General features: G+C 38.2%; 1 protein-coding gene across 2 annotated transcripts in view; it reads right to left on the reverse strand.

The window, feature by feature from the left end:
- Positions 1–13,400, reverse strand: part of MTX2 (metaxin 2) — a 68,736-nt gene extending 55,336 nt beyond the window's left edge. The window contains exons 1-2 of one of the 2 annotated variants that reach the window (XM_082689428.1): positions 13,111–13,360; positions 12,357–12,398 (exon numbers count right to left, since the gene is read on the reverse strand). Coding sequence is in view for 1 of the 2 variants with exons in the window: in XM_082689427.1 (XP_082545553.1) it covers positions 13,111–13,150 (40 nt within the window). In the remaining variant the exon portion in view is untranslated. Of the gene's footprint in view, positions 1–12,356; positions 12,399–13,110 lie in introns of both variants that reach the window. The other variant, XM_082689427.1, reaches the window with a different exon arrangement.
- Positions 13,401–20,175: the final 6,775 nt, after the last annotated feature.

The following is a 20,175-nucleotide window of genomic DNA, read 5'->3' on the forward strand; positions in this document are numbered from 1 at the left end:
ATCAGGCTCTCTGTTCAGCAGGGAGCCTGTTTCCCCCTCTCTATCTGCCTGCCTCCTCTCTGCCTACTTGTGATTCCTCTAATAAATTTTTTTTTAAATCTAAAAATATATATGTATATAATATATATAGACAAGTATGAGTGTGTGTGTATATATATATATATATATATATATATATATGTCCTAGAGCTGCCCTCAACCTTTACATGTAACAGGCTTTTGGTGAGGAAAAAAAAGGTGTGCAAGTGTGTGCATGAGGTTTGAGAAATGCCTTACAATACAGGCATGGCTTATTTTAGAGAGCTCCACAGATAATATATTGTAATGTGCAGTAACACCCTACCACCTTTACACACCATTCTACCTACACCCATCTCTCATCCACCCCATCTTATTTAGAACCTATGTAAACGGGACTACTCCATTCCCAGAATTAATTTAATTAATTAATTAATTAATTAAAACAGGTGACCCCTCTGCATCAGTATATTACCACCTTGTCCACTGTGGCATATTACATTCTTAAAAATGGCCACAACAATATAACCTGTCCTACAAGTTCTTGAGAATCTCACCAACACCTACCCCATCCACCCATTAAGAGGTGAAGTTAAATTCCCTCCCCTTGAATCTGGGCAGACTTGTAACTCTGTTGTGACCAAGAGAATACTGCAGAAGTGATGCTTCAAGACTTCCAAGACAAGGTCAGAAAAGGTGATGTATCTTCTCCTTTGGTAGCTTGAACACATGCCTTTGGAGCACTAAGTAAAATGTATGACTACGCTGAGGCTCCGAGGCTCCAAGAAGCCCAGGCCACATGGAAAGGCCATATATAAATATTCCAGAAGACAATCACAGCTGAGTTCTTTGTCAGCAATTCTTAGACGTGCGAGTGAAGATGCTTCCAGGTGTTTCCAGCCCTCAATTGTTGGATCCCTAGCCTTAGAGTCTTTCCAGGTGAGGATCCAGACATTGTGAAGTAGAAGCAAGCCATCTCTCCTGTAATCTGTCTGAACTAACCCACAGGATCCGTGAACATAATAAAATGGCTGTTATACATCCCTAAGTCATGGCGTGATCTGTATACTACAACAGTAACTGAACAGTTAGAGTTTGGACAGTTACTGTTAGTCACAGATCTATCATTAAAGATTGAATTAAATATTAAACCATTTGACTAAAGCCTCAGAATTCCATCTAAATCAGCTACCAAACTGACTCCTGACCATGTTATATTTATAAATTCCATTTACTGCTTCAGGCATAGATTTCGACATTTCCACTCTCCCTCTAGAAGGAAATATACCTTCCTGAAATCTCACTCTCCAACTTCCTGACCACATCACAGCTCCCTGACCTCCAGTCCCCAGAATTTGGAACCCAGTGACTATAATGGCTTACCTCCATCAGAAAGTCTGTTCTGTTGGTAGTTGCTACATCATTCAGGAAATGAGGGGAAAAAGAATCCAAGGAGAAAAAAATGATATAATTATACTGGCTAAACTCAAAGTTTACTATAATCTTTTTATAAAAAGCAGACCATTAAAGCCATTTACCTATGATACAAAGATAATCCAAAACAGTAAATAATGAAATAATTTACACGTGCCCTTAAATTGCACTCTATCATTTCTAGAACATTGTCTCCCTTTTGAAATATTTAATATCAAAATTATTTTACCTTCTCCAAATAGCCACAAAATGACAGTATGAAAAATCAGTACAAGTATATATGACAAGAAGAAGAAATCTGTCTGAGAAGAAAAAATCAAGACTAATTCACAAGTGGCTCAGTCAGTTAAGCATCTGCTTTCAGCTCAGGTCATGATCTTGGGGTCCTGCCATTCAGCGGGCTCCCTGCTCAGTGGGGAGTCTACTTCTCCCTTTCCCTCTATCCTTCCCCCCACCTGCTTGTGCTTGCTTTCTCTCTCTCTCTCAAGCAAGAAAAAAGAATAATTCACAATCTCAAAAAAAAAAAAAAAAGAATTTACTGTTTCAACTAAGAAATAAATATAAATTACCACATAAATAGTTAACATTATATAACCAGTTCTCATCCACTAGCCAAACTAGGGTGTTAAACTGATGGACAGTAAAAATTACAATTATGGGGTGCCTCGGTGGCTCAGAGGGTTAAGCCTCTGCCTTCAGTTCAGGTCATGGTCTCAGGGTCCCGGGTCCAAGCCCCATTTTGGGCTCTCTGCTCAGCAAGTAGCCTGCTTCCCCCTTTCTCTCTCTGCCTGCCTCTCTGCCTACTTGTGATCTCTGTCTGTCAAATAAATAAATAAAATATTTTTTTAAAATTACAATTATAACAATGTCTAATGAAAAAAAGTAAGTAGCTTTTATTTTTACATTCTCATTAACTCATATCTTTTTCAAATTTAACAAATAAAAAAATCAGAAGCTTAGCATTCATGATGCCAAAACATTCCCCTATAATGTAAAGACTAATGATCAAAAGAAAAGGAGGTCAACAAAAGGCCAAATCATTAAAGCATCAGCTGCCAATATTAGCTTACAGAAATAAATGCTGGAATAATTAAGCCCCTCTTCCTGTCTAACAAATGATACAATTTATTTGTATGAAGTTCTAGTCAGTGTTCTAGTTTGTCCAGGTAATAGAATATGACATGGGGCCAAGTCCAAGACAATATTTAAGGATACTTATCCCCTGGAATACATATACCCAACAAACTTTTTTGAAAATCCAAATGCGGATTAAGTCATGAAGAAACTTCTTTGGCTTTTAAAAGTCTTAAAGACAAAAATATATAATCAGCACAAAAACAGAGCTAAGTGTATAAGTACAATGAAATGCTTTTTACGGTTTCTATTTTGCTAACGCAGTTACAGTTAATGGGAATTGCCATGACAAAATGATTGTTTTTATGAAAAGAAAGCTCTTTATCACTAACCAATCAAATTTCATTTTTATTACTGATGTAGAAAAGTTCAAAACCATGATTCATTTATAGAGCGTACAAAAATAAGAAGAGTGTTCAAGAATAGAGGGATCATTTACAAAGCAATAAAAAATTAAAACATGCATTTCTCTTACTGGCAAGGCAAATACTTCTACACATAAATGTCTGTAACTGCATTTGCCGAATATTATAATTTCTGTCTTTGAACAAAAAATGAGAAGCCTGAATTTAATAGCTCATCTCCATTTGGTATCTTCAGTCCATCTGATAACTGCTTATCAAGAAATTTCAAAAACGTTTGAAAAATGTTAAATAAGTTTGATGATATTTTCTTTCAATAATCACTCAAATATGGAAGGCTTGAGCTAACGTTAATAACTCAAAAGTCTTCATAGAAATAAGACTAGCAAATCTTTATAGGATACCTATCACCAAATCTTTTACATTAAAAGCTAAAAATCATGTCATTTCAGAGTATGGAGTGTTAATAAAGCATACAAGAAAATTAAAACTCACATTATGATTAACTATGGACTACTTTAAGATCAGAAACTTTCAAATTTTTCTGATTTGAAAGTTTTTTAAAAGGCATCATATCAGGGGCGCCTGGGTGGCTCAGTGGGTTAAGCCGCTGCCTTCGGCTTGATGCATGATCTCAGGGTCCTGGGATCGAGTCCCGCATCGGGCTCTCTGCTCAGCGGGGAGGCTGCTTCCCTCTCTCTCTCTCTGCCTGCTTCTCTATCTACTTGTGATTTCTCTCTGTCAAATAAATAAATAAAATCTTTAAAAAAAACAAAGGCATCATATCAAAGTTTTTTAAAAGGCAAATAAGCCACATTGCTCTCAATAAATTGTACTTTGCCTTTACTCTGAAGTAGAACCTATTTTATCTTTGGCTTTGCTTTTCCATCTGCCCCTTTGATATCCCCTTTACATGTGCCAAGTGATAAGCACAACAGTATGAGACCATCCACATGAAAATATAAATAAAAGAAGATTCTCTGAATGTGATGGCTAGTTCAGTAACTTTTCAATAATTCCTCAGTGCCTTCCTCAATCCTGGAGAATCCTCAGAATACTAAGTAAAACTAACAATATGTCTTTATTTTCAAGAACAAGAATTGAATGCGCTGTATTTTTTTCTTTTTTTTTTTAAGATTTTATTTATTTATTTGACAGAGACAGCTCACAAGTTGGCAAAGAGGCAGGCAAGAGAGAAAGAGGGAAGAAGGCTCCCCGCTGAGAAGAGAGCCAGATGCGGGACTCGATCCCAGCAACCTGAGATCATGACCTGAGCCGAAGGTAGAGGTTTAACCCACTGAGCCACCCAGGAGCTCCCTGAATTGTATTTTTCCAATTATCTGCTACAATCATCATCATTAGATAGGCATGCAGATATAAGAGCTCTATCACATATAATAATTCTATCACTCTCTGCGTTCTCAATAAACCTTGTGAGCAATAGCATCACTCCTATTTTACAAAGGACTTTTTTTTTTTAAAGATTTTATTTATTTATTTGACAGAGAGAGATCACAAGTAGGCAGAGAGGCAGGCAGAGAGAGAGAGGAGGAAGCAGGCTCCCTGCTGAGCAGAGAGCCCGATGCAGGACTCGATCCCAGGACCCTGAGATCATGACCTGAGTTGAAGGCAGCAGCTTAACCCACTGAGCCACCCAGGCGCCCTTACAAAGGACTTTTAAACTATGTTTTCCACTTCTTTGAGCTTCTGGTACCCTTCCGAACTGCCTTTAAAGTCCACATTTCCGGGGTGCCCGTCTGGCTCCATCAGTTAAATGTCTGACTCTTGATTTTGGCTCAGGTCATGATCTCAGGACTGTGAGACTGAGCCCTCACCTGGGCTCTGTGCTAAATGCAAGGATGATTAAGATTCTCTCTCCCTCTCCCTTTCTCTCTGCCCCACCCTTGCCCGACCCATGCTCTCTCTCTTAAATAAGTAAATCTCTCTCTAATAAATAAAAAAAGTCTACATTTCTTAGTACTTAACACGGAAGAGGGATGAAATAAAAAATACTTTATTGATGATATTAAAAACAAAATGTTATAAACATGCCTTTTTTTTTTTTTAAAGATTTTATTTATTCATTTGACAGACAGAGATCACAGGTAGAAAGGCAGGCAGAGAGAGAGGAAGGGAAGCAGGCTCCCTGCCGAGCAGAGAGCCCTACTTGGGGCTCGATCCCAGGACCCTGAGATCATGACCTGAGCCGAAGGCAGAGGCTTTAACCCACTGAGGTACCCAGGTGCCCCAAACATGCCTGTTTTGATAATACTTTCAAGATGCTTACAAACGGGTTCCATGGAACCCATAAAACTACTTTTCCAGATCATAATATAAATTAATGCTACTCCTAGAATGATGTTATTAATAAATTTAAATAATTAAGCACTCACATGCCCACAATGAGATAAATGAAATATTGCAAGTCTTTTTTTTATGCTTTATATAGTTTACTGAGCTTCTAAATAAAGAACAGAACAGATATTGTACTGATTTCAAAAGATTAATAATTACAGTATGATGAAATTAACTGATATGCTTCAAGTATAGCAAGGTACTGGGGAAGTAATAAGGTCATTCAGAAAAATGGTATAGAGTTACTAGAAATAAAGACACTTTTGGACTTTTGCTGTCCACAATAGCAAAAGAATAACATTACAACTATAACATCCTCAAAGGTTCTCAGGCAATGAAAGTGGTAACAGAAACTACCACGTACCAGTAAACTAGATGCATGAAACATGTTATAAAATATCTTACCCCTTTTACAAATAAGGAAACTGTGGCCCAGACAGTCTGACCAAAATCACAAAACAAGAGGCAGAGCTGAACTTGGAACTTAGTTTTGTCTTACTGCTATGGCCCGGTTCCTAACCTAAGCTTCAATTTCCTCACCTATAAAATAAGAATAATATCTATCAAAGAGGATCAAATTGTTAATATTAGCAATTATATATCTAAATCATCTAGAATAATGTCTCGAAAAGGGGTGCTTACTCTTATTATCAGTAATTATCTAGTTAAGCTAAGTTTTTAAGGCTAAAACGTTTTGGCAATGTCTAAGAGACCGCCACTCACTCCATCAGAGAGTGGTAAAAGAGAAAAACTAGGGGCACCTGGGTGGCTCAGTGGGTTAAGCCGCTGCCTTCAGCTCAGGTCATGATCTCGGGGTCCTGGGATCGAGTCCCGCATTGGGCTCTCTGGTCATCGGGGGGCCTGCTTCCCTCTCTCTCTCTCTCTCTGCCTGCCTCTCATCTACTTGTGATTTCTCTCTGTCAAATAAATAAATAATCTTTAAAAAAAAAAAGGAGAAAAACTAACAAGGTGAACAGCTAAAAATGACATTAATGAACATTTATGGAATGCCTACAGTGTGTCAGACACAAGGCTAAGCACTAGTATTTTTTCTCATCATCTTTAAAATATATAAAATTATCCTCACCATTTTACAAATAAAATAAAGATCACATATGTAGTAAGTAGCCAGGTCTGACTTACTCCACAGTCCACAGAAGTGTAAAAGCTAGGTGAAAGAAATGACTGATGGGCACCGGGCTGGCTCAGTCAGAGGACCAGGTGACTCTTGATCTTAGGGATTGGATGTTTGGGCCCCATGATGGGTACAGAGAATATTTAAAAATAAAAGCAAAACAAACAAACAAAAAAAAGTGATTGACACTGTGGGAGATTTCTGCTATTTGGTGCTCAACACCTCTCCTTTTGTGTGTGTCTGGGGGCTCTGTGGAGCCCTAGAGCCTGGAGCACAGGGATAAGCAAAGGGATCAGGCTTGTCCACCACAGTACCCCATCCTTTTTGGCTACAGTGACTGCTCCACATGTGCTCACACAACCCAAATGGGGATATTCCACCCTTCCCTAGGATACATACCCCAGTGACAGTAAAAAATTAAAAAGATAAATAAAAATCTCATGTAATGTACTGGAAAAACTTGCCATTAAAAAATAATAAAATAAAAACCACAAAAAAATGAAAATTTAAAATACACAGGCTGTTATAAAAAATTTTGAGGGCACCTGGGTGGCTCAGTCAGTTAAGCTGCTGCCTTTGGCTTAGGTCATGATCTCAGCATCTTGGTCGGGCTCCTTGCTCAACAGGGAGTCTGCTTCTCTCTCTGCCTCTGCCACTCCCCCTGCTTGTGCTCTCTCTCCCTGACAATAAATAATGGGTTATTATTAAAATATTAAAAATGGGTTACTATTAAAATAAATAAAATGGGTTGTGGGGGAACACCTGGGTGGCTCAGTCGGCTTGGGTTATGATCCCAGGGTTCTGGGATGGAGGCTGCATCGGGCTCTCTGCTCAGCAGGAACCCTGTTTCTCCCTCTCCCACTCCCCCTACTTGTGATCCCTCTCTCTCTCTGTCCCTCTCTATCAAATAAATAAATAAAATCATAAAAAAATTTTTTTAATGATCCAATACCCAGGATTATTTTTATCCCTCTTCAAAGTTCTAAATCAAGCATATGATCATCTAAAGATCCAAGCTATTAATTCAAAAATTAAAAAGAAAATTCAAAATCACAATTTACCCTTCCTTTCCATATTATTAAATAACAAAAACAACTCAAAATCCTCTTCCACTTTAAGAAATTTATCAAAGAACCTATGCAGTAGATCCACAAATATGTCTATGAAAGCACTGCTCACATCAGAGAAAAATAATATATACTAGGGATGGCTTCAGGATCCATCAACTTGGCTAGACTGAACTACTGCTGCCAGAATTGCCTTTCTCCTGTTTCTGGTTATAGTGAGCTACAGGGACATTTCTCTAGCAGGCTCTGGGAGGACAAAAGAAGCAACAGCCATTTTGTAGCTCATAAATACCTTCTCCCAGTTATCCAAACACTAATTTAGATGCTGCTGTGAAGGGATTTTGCTGATATAAATAAAGTCCCTAATGAGTTGACTTTACATTCATCTAAAGGGAGATTATCCTGGGTGTGCCAGATTTAATCTGATGGAAGTTTTTTTTCTAACAGAGAGCCTATGAGTTCATACATTGCAAGCAGCACCTGCTACATGTGCCTCTTCCTCCTCCTCCTCTATCTCCCCTTCCTGGCTGCCTACTCTATGGACATGGTCTTTGGTTGGCCAACCCCCACAATAGCACAAGCCAATTCCGTGTGTGTGTGTGTGTGTGTGTGTGTGTGTGTGTGTAGAGACATAGATACAAAGCTAGAGTTAGAGCTCAAGATCCTCCAGTTTCTGCTTCACTGGTTGAACTAATGTAACACACTAAATACCCAACAAAATAAGATTAGATAAATAAATTATGCTTTCTTCATTACAATGAAATACTATGTAACCACTGCAAATGATGATGTGTACCTCCATTAGACAAGGAAACACATCTCAATGTTATACACAAAACAGGTTACAAAAAAGTATGTACATTTTGTATTATTTATGTGTTGTTTTTTTTTTTAAATTTAGGGGCAGAGAACAAGTTGGCTCTGCTCACCAAAGTTTTAATGATGATGGTGAAACTTTAAAGTCTTAATCTGGGTGTTAAATTTTAGGTGATTCCTGTTTTATTCTTCAGATTCTTTTGTATTACTTCATTGTCTACAATGGCCATGTATCATAATTACTACCAGAAAAAAAAGAAAAAAAGAACCAGTTCTCATTTGACAGGAAAAAAATGTGAGACTTACAGGTTAAAATGTGCAAACTCTTGTTTGTCCCTTACGAGAACACTATGTGCCAAAGATGAACTCTACAGTTTAGGAGAGTGAGAACTTAACAATGACAAGAGATGAGGCTGAAGAGATGGACTAACTTATGACAGATCTTATATGCCATGTGACAGTTCTGAACTGATGAAGACGTTGAAACAAGAGGAGTCACATTTGCATTTTAGAAAAATAATAATAAAATATCATAAACAAAAGCCCACTGAGGCTTGCAATGTGGAGACTGTATTAGAAAGAGGCCAGACTAGACACATGGAAACCAATTCAGACACTACTACAGTAATCCAAGCAAGAAATTATGAAGTCTTGAACTAAGGAAATAGCAGTGGAGATAAAGAGAGTAAGCCACTAAGGTCCAGTAAGGAGTAAGAACTGCGGGATTTTGGAGGTGAATACACTGGTAGTAACGAGACAAAAATAGTTCCCTTAAGCTGGGGAGTTCAGAGAGGACTTCCTAAAAGATGGGCTCTCAAGAATACCACAGAGAGATGCAAGATGCCTTTAAATGTTTCTAAAGAAATATGAGTGTGTTGGCTCACAACCACTCAAAGGAAAAATAATAAGCAATACACTAAAAATGAGAGCACTCAACTACAAAAACCAATTCACAATTATTTGTTGTATTTATAACAGGACTATACAAATACGAATCTCTAATCTCTTGAGGTTGATCTCTTCCAAGAAAATCAAATTACTGTCAGAAATAAAACACTCTGCATAGTTGCTTGATCTGACTCACTTATAAGTCAAACATGATTCATATAAATTGTTACTTTAGTTACCCCTTATATCACTGCTTGCCCAAATACAATCTTTTAAATTTTTTTAATTATAATCGTTTAAACTACACAAATAAAATATTCTCACTGTAACAATTTGAATTCAGAAATGAGTTATTCTACCCTCCACGAACTCCCTACCCTTATTACTCTGAAATTACTAGTTAAAATGAGTTGAATATTCTATTTTTCTTTGCTTATATAGCAAGTTTATATAGGGTTTATTTAATAACAGTGGGTTCATAAAGTATATATATTATCCTATAACTTGTTTTTACTTAAGGTAATCATAAACTTCAAGCCAAAATATTTAACATTTCTATTATTTGTAATAATGTGGGCATTCTATAATTTGACATATATTTAGAACATCTGTGGTTTTTTTATACTAAAATTAATGATATAATGAATACTGCTATATATTGCTTTAAATAATGGTTCTTTTTGTTTGTTTTGTTTTGTTTTGTTTTTTTAAGATTTTATTTATTTGTCAGAGAGAGTGAGCGAGAGCGAGCACAGGCAGACAGAGTGGAAGGCAGAGTCAGACGGAGAAGCAGGCTCCCTGCAGAGCAAGGAGCCCGATATGGGACTCGATCCCAGGACGCTGGGATCATGACCTGAGCCGAAGGCAGCTGCTTAACCAACTGAGCCACCCAGGCGTCCCTGTTCTGTTTTGTTTTTATAAAAAGTCTATTTTAATTCATTAAAACTTCAGTTTTAACATATTCTAAAACTATACACTTTTATCCTTCTCTCAAACTTTTATGTTTTTGATGTCACAATATACATCTTATTTATCTTTGTATTCCTTAACAAATTATATTTTTTTACTATTTTTGTCTTTTAGACTTCATACTAGCTTACAAATGATTAACTCACTACCTTTACATGAGATTACTCTGAACTTTCTTATAAGTTTATTTTTACCTTTAAAGTTATACTTCCAAATGTTTTATTGTTACTAATTAGTACCCTTCTATTTCATTTAAAGAACCCCCTTTAACATTTTTTTTTCCCATTTGGGATTTTAAAAATTTTTTTATTTATTTTTTAAATTTCTTTTCAGTGTTCCAGAATTCATTGTTTATGCACCACACCCATTGCTCCATGCAATACATGCCCTCCATAATACCCACCACCAGGCTCACCCAACCTCCCACTCCCTACCCCTCCAAAACCCTCAGATTGTTTTTCAGGGTCCACAGTCTCTCATGGTTCATCTCCCCCACCAATTCCTCCCAACTCCGTTCTCCTCTCCATCTCCCCATGTCCTCTGTATTATTTCTTATGCTCCACAGTCGCCAAACTATGGGAAGAACCAAGATGTCCTTCAACGGATGAATGGATAAGGAAGATGTGGTCCATACATACTACAGAGTATTACGCCTCCATCAGAAAGGATGAATACCCAACTTTTGTATCAACATGGACGGGACTAGAAGAGATTATGCTGAGTGAAATAAGTCAAGCAGAGTCAATTATCATATGGTTTCACTTATTTGTGGAACATAACAAATAAAGGTACTTCTAATGGTATTTCTATCAGATAAATTCCCTGAAAAGCTTCTTGGTTAAAGGATAGTATCTTAAATAATATTACTATATTAAGTTCTCAAACAGCAGTAATACTTTAGACTCACCAGCAGTTTGAGGATAGATGTTCTCCCCCATACCTTTGTCAGTTCTAGAAAACTTCGTATTCACTTTTGCCCATTTGACTAAATGGAAAACTTTGTCTACTTTTAGTGACAGCAACTTTTCATGTGTTCATTGTCCATCTGCATTTCCCTATTTGTGAATTGCTTGTTCCTATCCTTTACTCTTGATCCTGTTGCTTTTTTCATTAATTTTTGTGGAAACTTATGTTTTATCATGTAAACCTTTAAATTTTTTCTGCAATCAAATCTGCTAATTTTTTCTCCCAGGGACTTTAGATTCTGTGTCTTGCTTAGGCCTCCTCTGCTACACAAGATTAAACTATCACCTATATTTCCTCATAATTATTTTATTACAATTTGGTTTTGTCCTTATTTTACATCTAGATCTTCAACTCATTTGGAATTTATTCTTATGGTGTTATAACTTAGGAGATGTCCCAACACCACCTATTAATTATTCATCTTTAAATGTTTCCTTCTAGAGTAATAAATTACAAATAGCCAAGATGGCACACAAATAAAATTCCTAGGAATTCTTAAATTTCACTAACTGAACTAAAATTCTAAACTTATCAAAAGTTTTTTAAAAGACTTTTATCATTTTTGCTTTAAAAGAAATCACACACTGGGACATATGTATACAGTATACCAAAATCAGCATACAATGGTGAAATAGTTGATTTTTTCTAACATAGCAGAAATGGAAATTAAATCAATGATCTAACTTTTTTTTAAAGATTTTATTTATTTATCTGACGGAGAGAGAGATCACAAGTAGGTGAAGAGGCAGGCAGGGGGGAGGAGAGTGAAGCAGGCTCTCTGCTGAGCAGGGAGCCCAAGGTGAGACTCGATCCCAGAACCCTGAGATCATGACCTGAGCCAAAGGCAGAGGCTTAACCCACTGTCACCCAGGCACCCCTACGTCAACAATCTAACTTTTAACATAAACAGAAATAATCAGTTTGAAATCTAAAGATTATTCATTGATTCAGTCACAAATATTTATTGAGCACCAACTAACAGGTGTTCTGGATTTAATGCGGGCCAAAACAAGTAGATCCCTACTTTCAGGAAGCTTATAATCTAGTTTGAGCTTCTCTCTCTTTCAGAAACAATGTATTTAAGTGAAAAAGAAAAAAGAAAATAAGAAATATATGTTCACACAAATACAGTGCTATGAAAAACATTTTGGCAAATTTTATTACACATTCAGTACTTTCCATTTCCAAAATACTACTTTATTTCAAATGTACCTATTTATCCTGGTAACTGTCTCTTTACTCATGTTGAAAATCCTGCAAGAAATTAAGATTAACTTCATTTAAAGATTAGCTATTACCCATCAACCTAAACCTACAATACCTATGTCTACTCTCCTCACTTCCTCAACAATATTTAATTTCTCTCCCTAGGGTAAATAACTCAAAAAGAGAAATCTAGTTACATCAGCCACGTTCAGTCCAACAAATCAAAGTTTTTTCCAAAAAGTATATCGAGACTGACAGACTTTTCGGCGATTCCTACAGATCTAGCAAATAGCAATACTATATTGCTTGAAGAGGAAGCAAGAACTTCGGTGGTCCTTACATGGCGTCAGGTAACAAGGGCAACTCATTAATGACAATCACCTTAAACGTCCGATCCCACGACCGAGGCCACCGCCACTCTCAGCCTTGTAATACCCGGCCCTTGTGGCCACGCCCCCCATACGAACTCTGGGCCTCCTCCATGCACCCTAGCTCCTCCGGACCCAACAGCACAAAGTATGCCCACGAGAGGGAAGGCGGTATTACTGCCCCTACAGTGTGACCTTGGCTAAGTGTCTCCCCGTCAGTTTACTCATCCGTGAGATGAGGCTGGTACTCCGCGCCCGCCTCTATCCCCAGGCCTGGGTTCAGCACCTAATGCCACAAAAGGGAAAGCTGCAGCCCTAAGCTCCACGCTGTTCCCCGCGACTGCCCCGCGCCGCCCCCGCCTCCACCCGCAGTCCGAGGCCACGCGCGCTACCTGCGATCTGCGAGACGAAGGCTTCAGCCACTAGAGACATGTCTGCTGGGCGGCTCTGCGCCCGCGGTTCCTACGCCCCTCGGCCCTCGACGTCCTCTTCTGAAACCCGTGCGTCTCCTGCGGCTACCAGGCGTGATCCCGGCTGAGGCTCGCACTCGCACAGCCCACCTAGGTGCGGGTGGAAGCGGTGAGGACCCCAAGGTTACCGCCAGGCCTGGCCAGGAACTTCCGGCGCAGCTGACAGTGGAGGAAGAGCACTTCCGCTCGCGTCACCGGCGCGCTCCTCCCCTGGCGCGGGGGGTTGCCGAGTCCTAATCTCGCCGCAGGGGCTCCGCGGCCGGGGGGTGGGGTCCCTGGTTACCGATCGCTCTAGGCTCCAACCTGGGGTGGAAAGAGGGATCCTGGAGGTTTTCAGTATCCTTTCTGTAAGCGAGAATTTTCTAAGCAAGTTAATTTTTTTCTTCTTTTTAAAGGATTCTTTATTTATTTGAGAATGAGAACCCGAGCTGGGGGAGGGGCAGACTCCCTACTGCAGAGCCAGGGAAGGGCGCCGAGCTGGGTCTCACAGTACTGAGATCATGACCTCAGTGGGGTGCTTAACCGCCTGAGCAACCCCGGCATCCCAACAAGTATTGTTTTTAAGCGGCACCATACCAAGCCCTTTAAAAAGCGTATACAGTATTCTATTTAGTGTCTTCTCAACAACCAAGAAGTCGATATTGTTATGGCCGTTTTATGGGTAAAGAAACAGGCTTAGAAAGTTTAAACTGCCTCCTAAGGGAGTATGATGAGGCCCAGATTCAAATCTGTGTTGAATTTCCTCTGTTTCTCTATACTGCTAGGTTGATTAGTCCATGGACAGACATTAGTGTTTATTCCTTTATTCAAAGGTGTTTGGCAGAGAGGAGGCATGAGAAGCTCCTAAGCTGAGAAATAATTTGCCCTTCAATTCTGGACACCCAAAAAGAAGCTCATCTTGCAGAATAAGTTTCACACACTTCTCCCTTTGGCGGGGGTGGTGAGAGGGGCAGGAAAAGGAGGAGACATTAAATCCATAAGTGACTTTTTATACAGTTTATACAAGCATACAATTGAGGAAACATAAGGATATGTTACAGATTTAGAGGCATAAAATATTACAAGTGAAACTGACTTCAGAGATCATCTGGTGAGTCAAGGCCCCCTTTCACTGCTGAGAAATTCGTAACAGATTACCACAAACTAAATGGCTTAAAAATAAAAAATTTATTCTCTCCCAGTTTTAGAGGCTGGAAGTCCTAAGGACTCTAGCTTTCCCCTGACTCTTTGTAGCTTCTGGAGGTTGCCAGGAATCTTTGGCCTTCCTTTGCTTATAGACCCATCAACTCAAATCTCTGGCTTCATCATCATGTGGCAGAGTTGTTTGTATCCAAATCTCCCTCTTCTTATAAGGACACCAGTCACTGGATTAAAGTCTACCCTTATCCAGTATGACCTTATCTTAACTTGATTTCATCTGCAAAGGCTATTTCCAAATAAGCTTACATTCACAGGTACCAGAGATTAGAAACTTGAACATATCTTTTTTTTTGGGGGGGGGGGGATACAATTCTACCCACTACACTAAATGATAATTTTTTTAAGAATAAATCATCAATATTTGCATCACCCTTTGCAACCAGGAAATTTGTTAAACTAATTTAAATTTACCCAAAAAAGTACCTGAACATAAATATAGCAATGTATTAAGAAACAGAGATTCACTGGCTGAAATTCAGAGTTGACAATGGGTTGAAATAATGGGTTTTTCTTGTTTGTGCTAAGGGAGATAACACTGATAGTAAAGAATAAGCCCAGTTTCCTCCTCCTTATCCCATGAATGATATTGACCAAGAGAAATGAACTGTTCCAGGGTATGGGGAGGCAATTAAAAGAAAAGCTTTCAACTCCTGTCTGTTTCTCTGCACAGTGAACTAGTATAACTTATAAAAGTGAAGATCTGTCAACTATTGAAGTTCTGTTACCAAGTTTGGTTTGTCATTTTTTAAAAGCTGGAATAAAATTTTTGACTACTTTTTGACACTTGCAGAATTTTTTTTAAGATTTCTCCATATCACAGAGATTATATGGGAACCTGAACCAAAGGCCTTAGAATTGGACTAGGGAATCCAAAATCCAACAAGTCCAAAGGGCAAAGGTGAGCCCCAAAGTGGAAGGAGAATGGCAAGATCCAGGGATTTGGCATACATGCAAGAAAAACAGAGCCAAGATGAGAGGCAAAGGAGACTGTGCCCTCAAAATTTCAGTTAGGTGTCTATGGCTTGATGCCTAGCACATCGATGATCTGGACTGGCCCAAAGGTCCTGGGCTGGTGATTGACACCAACCCTGTTCTAGAAAGCTTTTGAGAAAGAAACTGGGATCTGCTGGGGGCACTGTCTATACTCAACCCTTTCATCATTGTAGCTGGGGAAACAAGACTCATCAGCACCATATGGATTCACTTTTTCTCCCTGACTGATGGTTCCTTTGCTTCCCACACAGGCTAATTTAGACTGGAAAGAATCTATAATGTGGGAGGTCTTTATTACTAAAAATTAGATCCAATAAAATGCAGATGTCCTGACAGTATCCACAAACAAGCTGTCTTTGAATAAATAACCAACTGGAGTAAATGTATTTATGCATCTGTATTAGAGCAACTGGCAGATTTAAAACTGAAGATCTGTTTAAGATCACAATTAAGGAAAATACAAGAAAACAAGCCACTGAAAGTTTTAAGGATGAGGTTATAAAACAGAAGTGTTAGGGAATCCATATGTTACTAAAAGGATAATCACATAATTATTTAAAATAAAATATTAATGCATGATATGAATATTGTTTGCCCTAATAAAATCACTTTTCTTGCAAAACTGTACTATCATGAAAACAGTTTCATGTCTCTAGTCTAGATTTTATATTACTATATTAAGTAGGAAACATAGAGCTGTCATCATGAATATATACTTTATTAACATTAAAGTATCAAGGCATTTTATCTGCATTTCATTTTTCTCTGACAGAATGTTCATATTTTAAATGTAAATATTTTCTTTTTTGAAAAATGCCTGCAAGATAAAATTTAGGCTGAGATTCCTTCAAAATTGTACTATTTACTTGACAATGATAAAATAAATTCAGGCCTTATTATGAAATTAGTCCCCCCCCTTCCTATCTCATTAACAGAATTAATTATGGATAATTCAATCAATCCCAATAAAGTATTAATACAATTAAAAACACTAAGGTAACCATATTATGCCCCAGAGCTTTTTTGTTCATCTACTAACAGTTCTTACTTCTTTAAAAATAATGGAGCTGTAGGCAACTACACGCGGTCTAATATATGGGCTTTGCAAAGATACTTCTTAAAGGGAACAGAAATGTGGCAGCCATTTGTCCTTACACCTCTCAACTCCTCTTTCATCCATTTTGTTTAATTCCTGAGAAATTATGATCGACCCAGAACTAAGTTCTTACCAGTTTCTCACTTTCTGATCCCGCCCTCTTGTATCTTAGGCTAGCACACCCTGGAAAGAACTACAGGCATATGGACTACAACACTACACTTCAGGAAATATCTACACTATTGACTATAATGGGCCTGGATTCTTGGGACAGTAACTGATTTTCAACAGTAATTAAAAGGCTTAATTTCCAAAATACGCTGCCAGGTCAGGTGTTCTCATAGTTTTATGTCGTTATTAGGAGCTGAATCTTTTAACTATATCTAGTGAGGGTGCTTTTCTCGGGTGGTTGAAAATTGTCTTATCTACTGTTCCAGGAACTGAGTTAGTTAGGACTTTCCTGGTGCAAGTTATAAAGGAACAAACCCAGTTAAGCAAATTTAAGTTTATCGCCTTGTAGTAGTAGAAAATATACCAGAGTAGTTCACAAAACTGAATGAAAACGTCTAGGAACCAGAGTGTCAGCTCTCTCATTCTCCTTCTACCTCTCATTTCTGCTCAGCTTTATTCTTTCTCCCTAAAGACACATCTTCTCCCAGCAGGCAGGAAAAATAGTTGCCTAGAGCACCAACTTGACATCTTCTTAGCTTGGAAGCCTCAATTTCCATAAATTAATCTCAGGGAAAAATTATAATTGTTTGGATGTTGTCACCTTCAAATGAAACACTTTGTCCAAGTGAATGCGTTCACTGACCAAGCCAGCAAGGGAAGTACAGGATCTGTTATGAAAAAAAATGAGAGAAAAGACACAAGGCAGCCAATATTATAGTACCCCGTCCACAAGAAGAATCAAGAGTGCTATAGTGGGGCTACTACTTGTATTAAAACTACAAAAGTCACTTAATCTCTTTATTATTTTTATTTCTGGAGCACCTGAGTGGCTCAGGGGTTAAACCTCTGCCTTCAGCTCAAGTCATGGTCTCAGGGTCCTAGGGTTGAACCCCCGCATCGGGCTCTCTGTTCAGCGGGGTGCCCTTTCCCCTCTTCTCCGCCTGCCTCTCTGCCTCCTTGTGATCTCTCTCTCTTTGTCAAATAAATAAATAAAATCTTTAAAATTTTTTTTTATTTCCACAAAGGGGCTAATAAAGTGTAATGATGCCTTAACTACAGCCCCTAGGGTTGGGGAGGAGGAGAGAAACTCAGATGATCATGTTAACTAAGAGGAAAAACTGAGGAGGCCTGCAACAGAATTATTATATTTATATATGTAGCTATTTATTATATTACTATATTTAAGCAAAAGTAAATACTTTCACATAAATGTAATGAGCTAACTCAACCTTAAATCACTATAGCAATAAACTTACAGTTTTTCAAAACAAAACAAAAAACCCACACACAATTGTCTCATCCCATGGTGTATATAACGCCCTTCCACAGCTGGATAACAAGGATATGTACTTTCTGAAGCTATAAATAATATGTGTGAATAAAACAACATGGAAACATGAATGATGTTATGTTAAGTTAAAAAAGCAGAATTAGAAATGTACTTTATTCTGAATACATCTACATAAAAACGTGTATATGGAAAAAAAAATTCTCAAATGTAATAAAGCCTTGATCCAGTAGGGTGGGATCTTGATTTTTTTTTTCTTTTTGCTGTTTTTTAAATTCTCTGTACTATTTTTATGCTACTTTTACCATTGGGGGAAAAATGTTTTCATCACTCTGGATAAAGGTGACTGACCTATCTACATCTAGGCCTAGCATAATATAGATCTTATTAGACCTTAATTATACTGCTGAGTATTTATCTTGGACTAGGTCCATGTTCCATAGCAGAGATCCACTTCCATAGTAATACTGAGGGAAGAACACGTGCAGATAGAACCACATCCTAAATACCTTATTGTTTGTATGTCCTTATGAAAGATTTTGTACAGCTGGCAAGCACATCTCATTGTGTGACTACTCTTGTTTAATACTGAATGATATGTGACAGAAACTGGCAAATTTTGTAGATTGGTTGTAGATACCCTTGTTTTTGCTGATAGTTTGGCATTGGTTTTAAACTTTATCAGAGTTGTCATTTTTATCTTATAACCGGTACACAAAGCTCTTCAGGTGACTAAGAAGCCTGAAGCAAGAGCGTCTACAAAATGAGTGTCGAAAATAAGGTGAAGAGATGGGCCTAAGACAACAGAAATTTGAAAGCACTCCTGAGCACTTGGAGTCACTTTGAGAAAAAGGTTCCCATGATGGAGAACTAGGTCACCTCTGATAGAAGGTCAGCATCTTGAAGATTATGCCCAATGACATGATCACCAATGTTTTCCTTTGCCTTCTTTTCAAATTAGAATCTATCTTAGAGAATGAGATTCATTTCACTCATTCATTCATTCCTCAGGTAGTTATTAGACCCCATTTTGCAATGCTGGGCCCTCACCTAAATCTTGGAGATACTATAGTGAACAAAATTCAGTGTCTGCTCGGAATTACAATCCAGTTGAAAAGATGGTTAGGCAAACAAGCCATTTAGACACAGCGTAACAAGTGCTATGAAAAAGGGTCTGTATAGGGGCGCCTGGGTGGCTCAGTCTGTTAATCGCCTGCCTTCAGCTCAGGTCATGATCTCAGGGTCCTGGGACTGAGCCCTGTATTGGGTCAAGGATCAGTGAGGAGCCTGCTTCTCCCTCTCCCTTTGCCCCACCTCTGCTGCTTGTGTGCTTACTCTCTCTCAAATAAATAAAGTCTCAGAAAGGGATGAAGGAGGGAAGAAATGAAGAGAAGGAGGGAGGGAAGGAGGGGGAGGGTGTCTGTAACCATTTAAAGTCATAGGCAATGTTACCTAAGAAATGTTTCAAGTTGTGTTGCCATAGCTACCACAACTCTTCAGTATAAGCAAAATGCCCTTGCCAGTATACCAAATTTAAATACATGAAAAATAACTTCTTGGGCTGGTGTATAGTACACTTCCAGTAATCCAAAAGCTTGCCAACTATCTTACACAAAACTTTATTTTGGCACATGTTTAAATCTTACAGTCTTTAAGGGGCACAACATCCTTTTTCATGGCAATTCTTAACTTTTTCCTTTCCAAATAAAATGAAAACATCTCACTCTATAATTCTTCAAAATTAAAAGCAATCTTTTATGGCTGTTTCTCAGTTCAAATTTCAGTGTGAAATATTTGGTGATTTATCAGCTTCTTTTTATTAAACAGTATCCCAGAACTCAAATGAAATAGAAACAATTAATATGGGTACCAGCAACTCTTAACAATCCCAGCAATGATTTCTACTTTGTCTCTGGAAAATTTTTTATAAGTGACTGAATATTTCTCTCTTCACTCTTGAACCCAGTCATCCACATGAACCCACATGAATTTTATCTAGATCTTCAATTAGATTTTTTGAAATTTTTATTTAAATTCAATTAATTAACATATAAGGTATTATTAGTTTCAAAAGTAGATTCTGAAGGCAGGGATTCATCAGTGTTATATAACACCCAGTTCTCATCACATAGCATGTCCTCCTTAATGCCCGTCCCCCAGTTACCCCATCCCCTTACCCCCTCCCCGTCCAGCAACCCTCACTTCCTATGATTAAGAGTCTCTTATGGTTTGCTTTCCT

Source organism: Mustela nivalis (genome assembly GCF_964662115.1).
Source record: "Mustela nivalis genome assembly, chromosome: 11".
In the NCBI taxonomy this organism is placed as follows: domain Eukaryota; kingdom Metazoa; phylum Chordata; class Mammalia; order Carnivora; family Mustelidae; genus Mustela; species Mustela nivalis.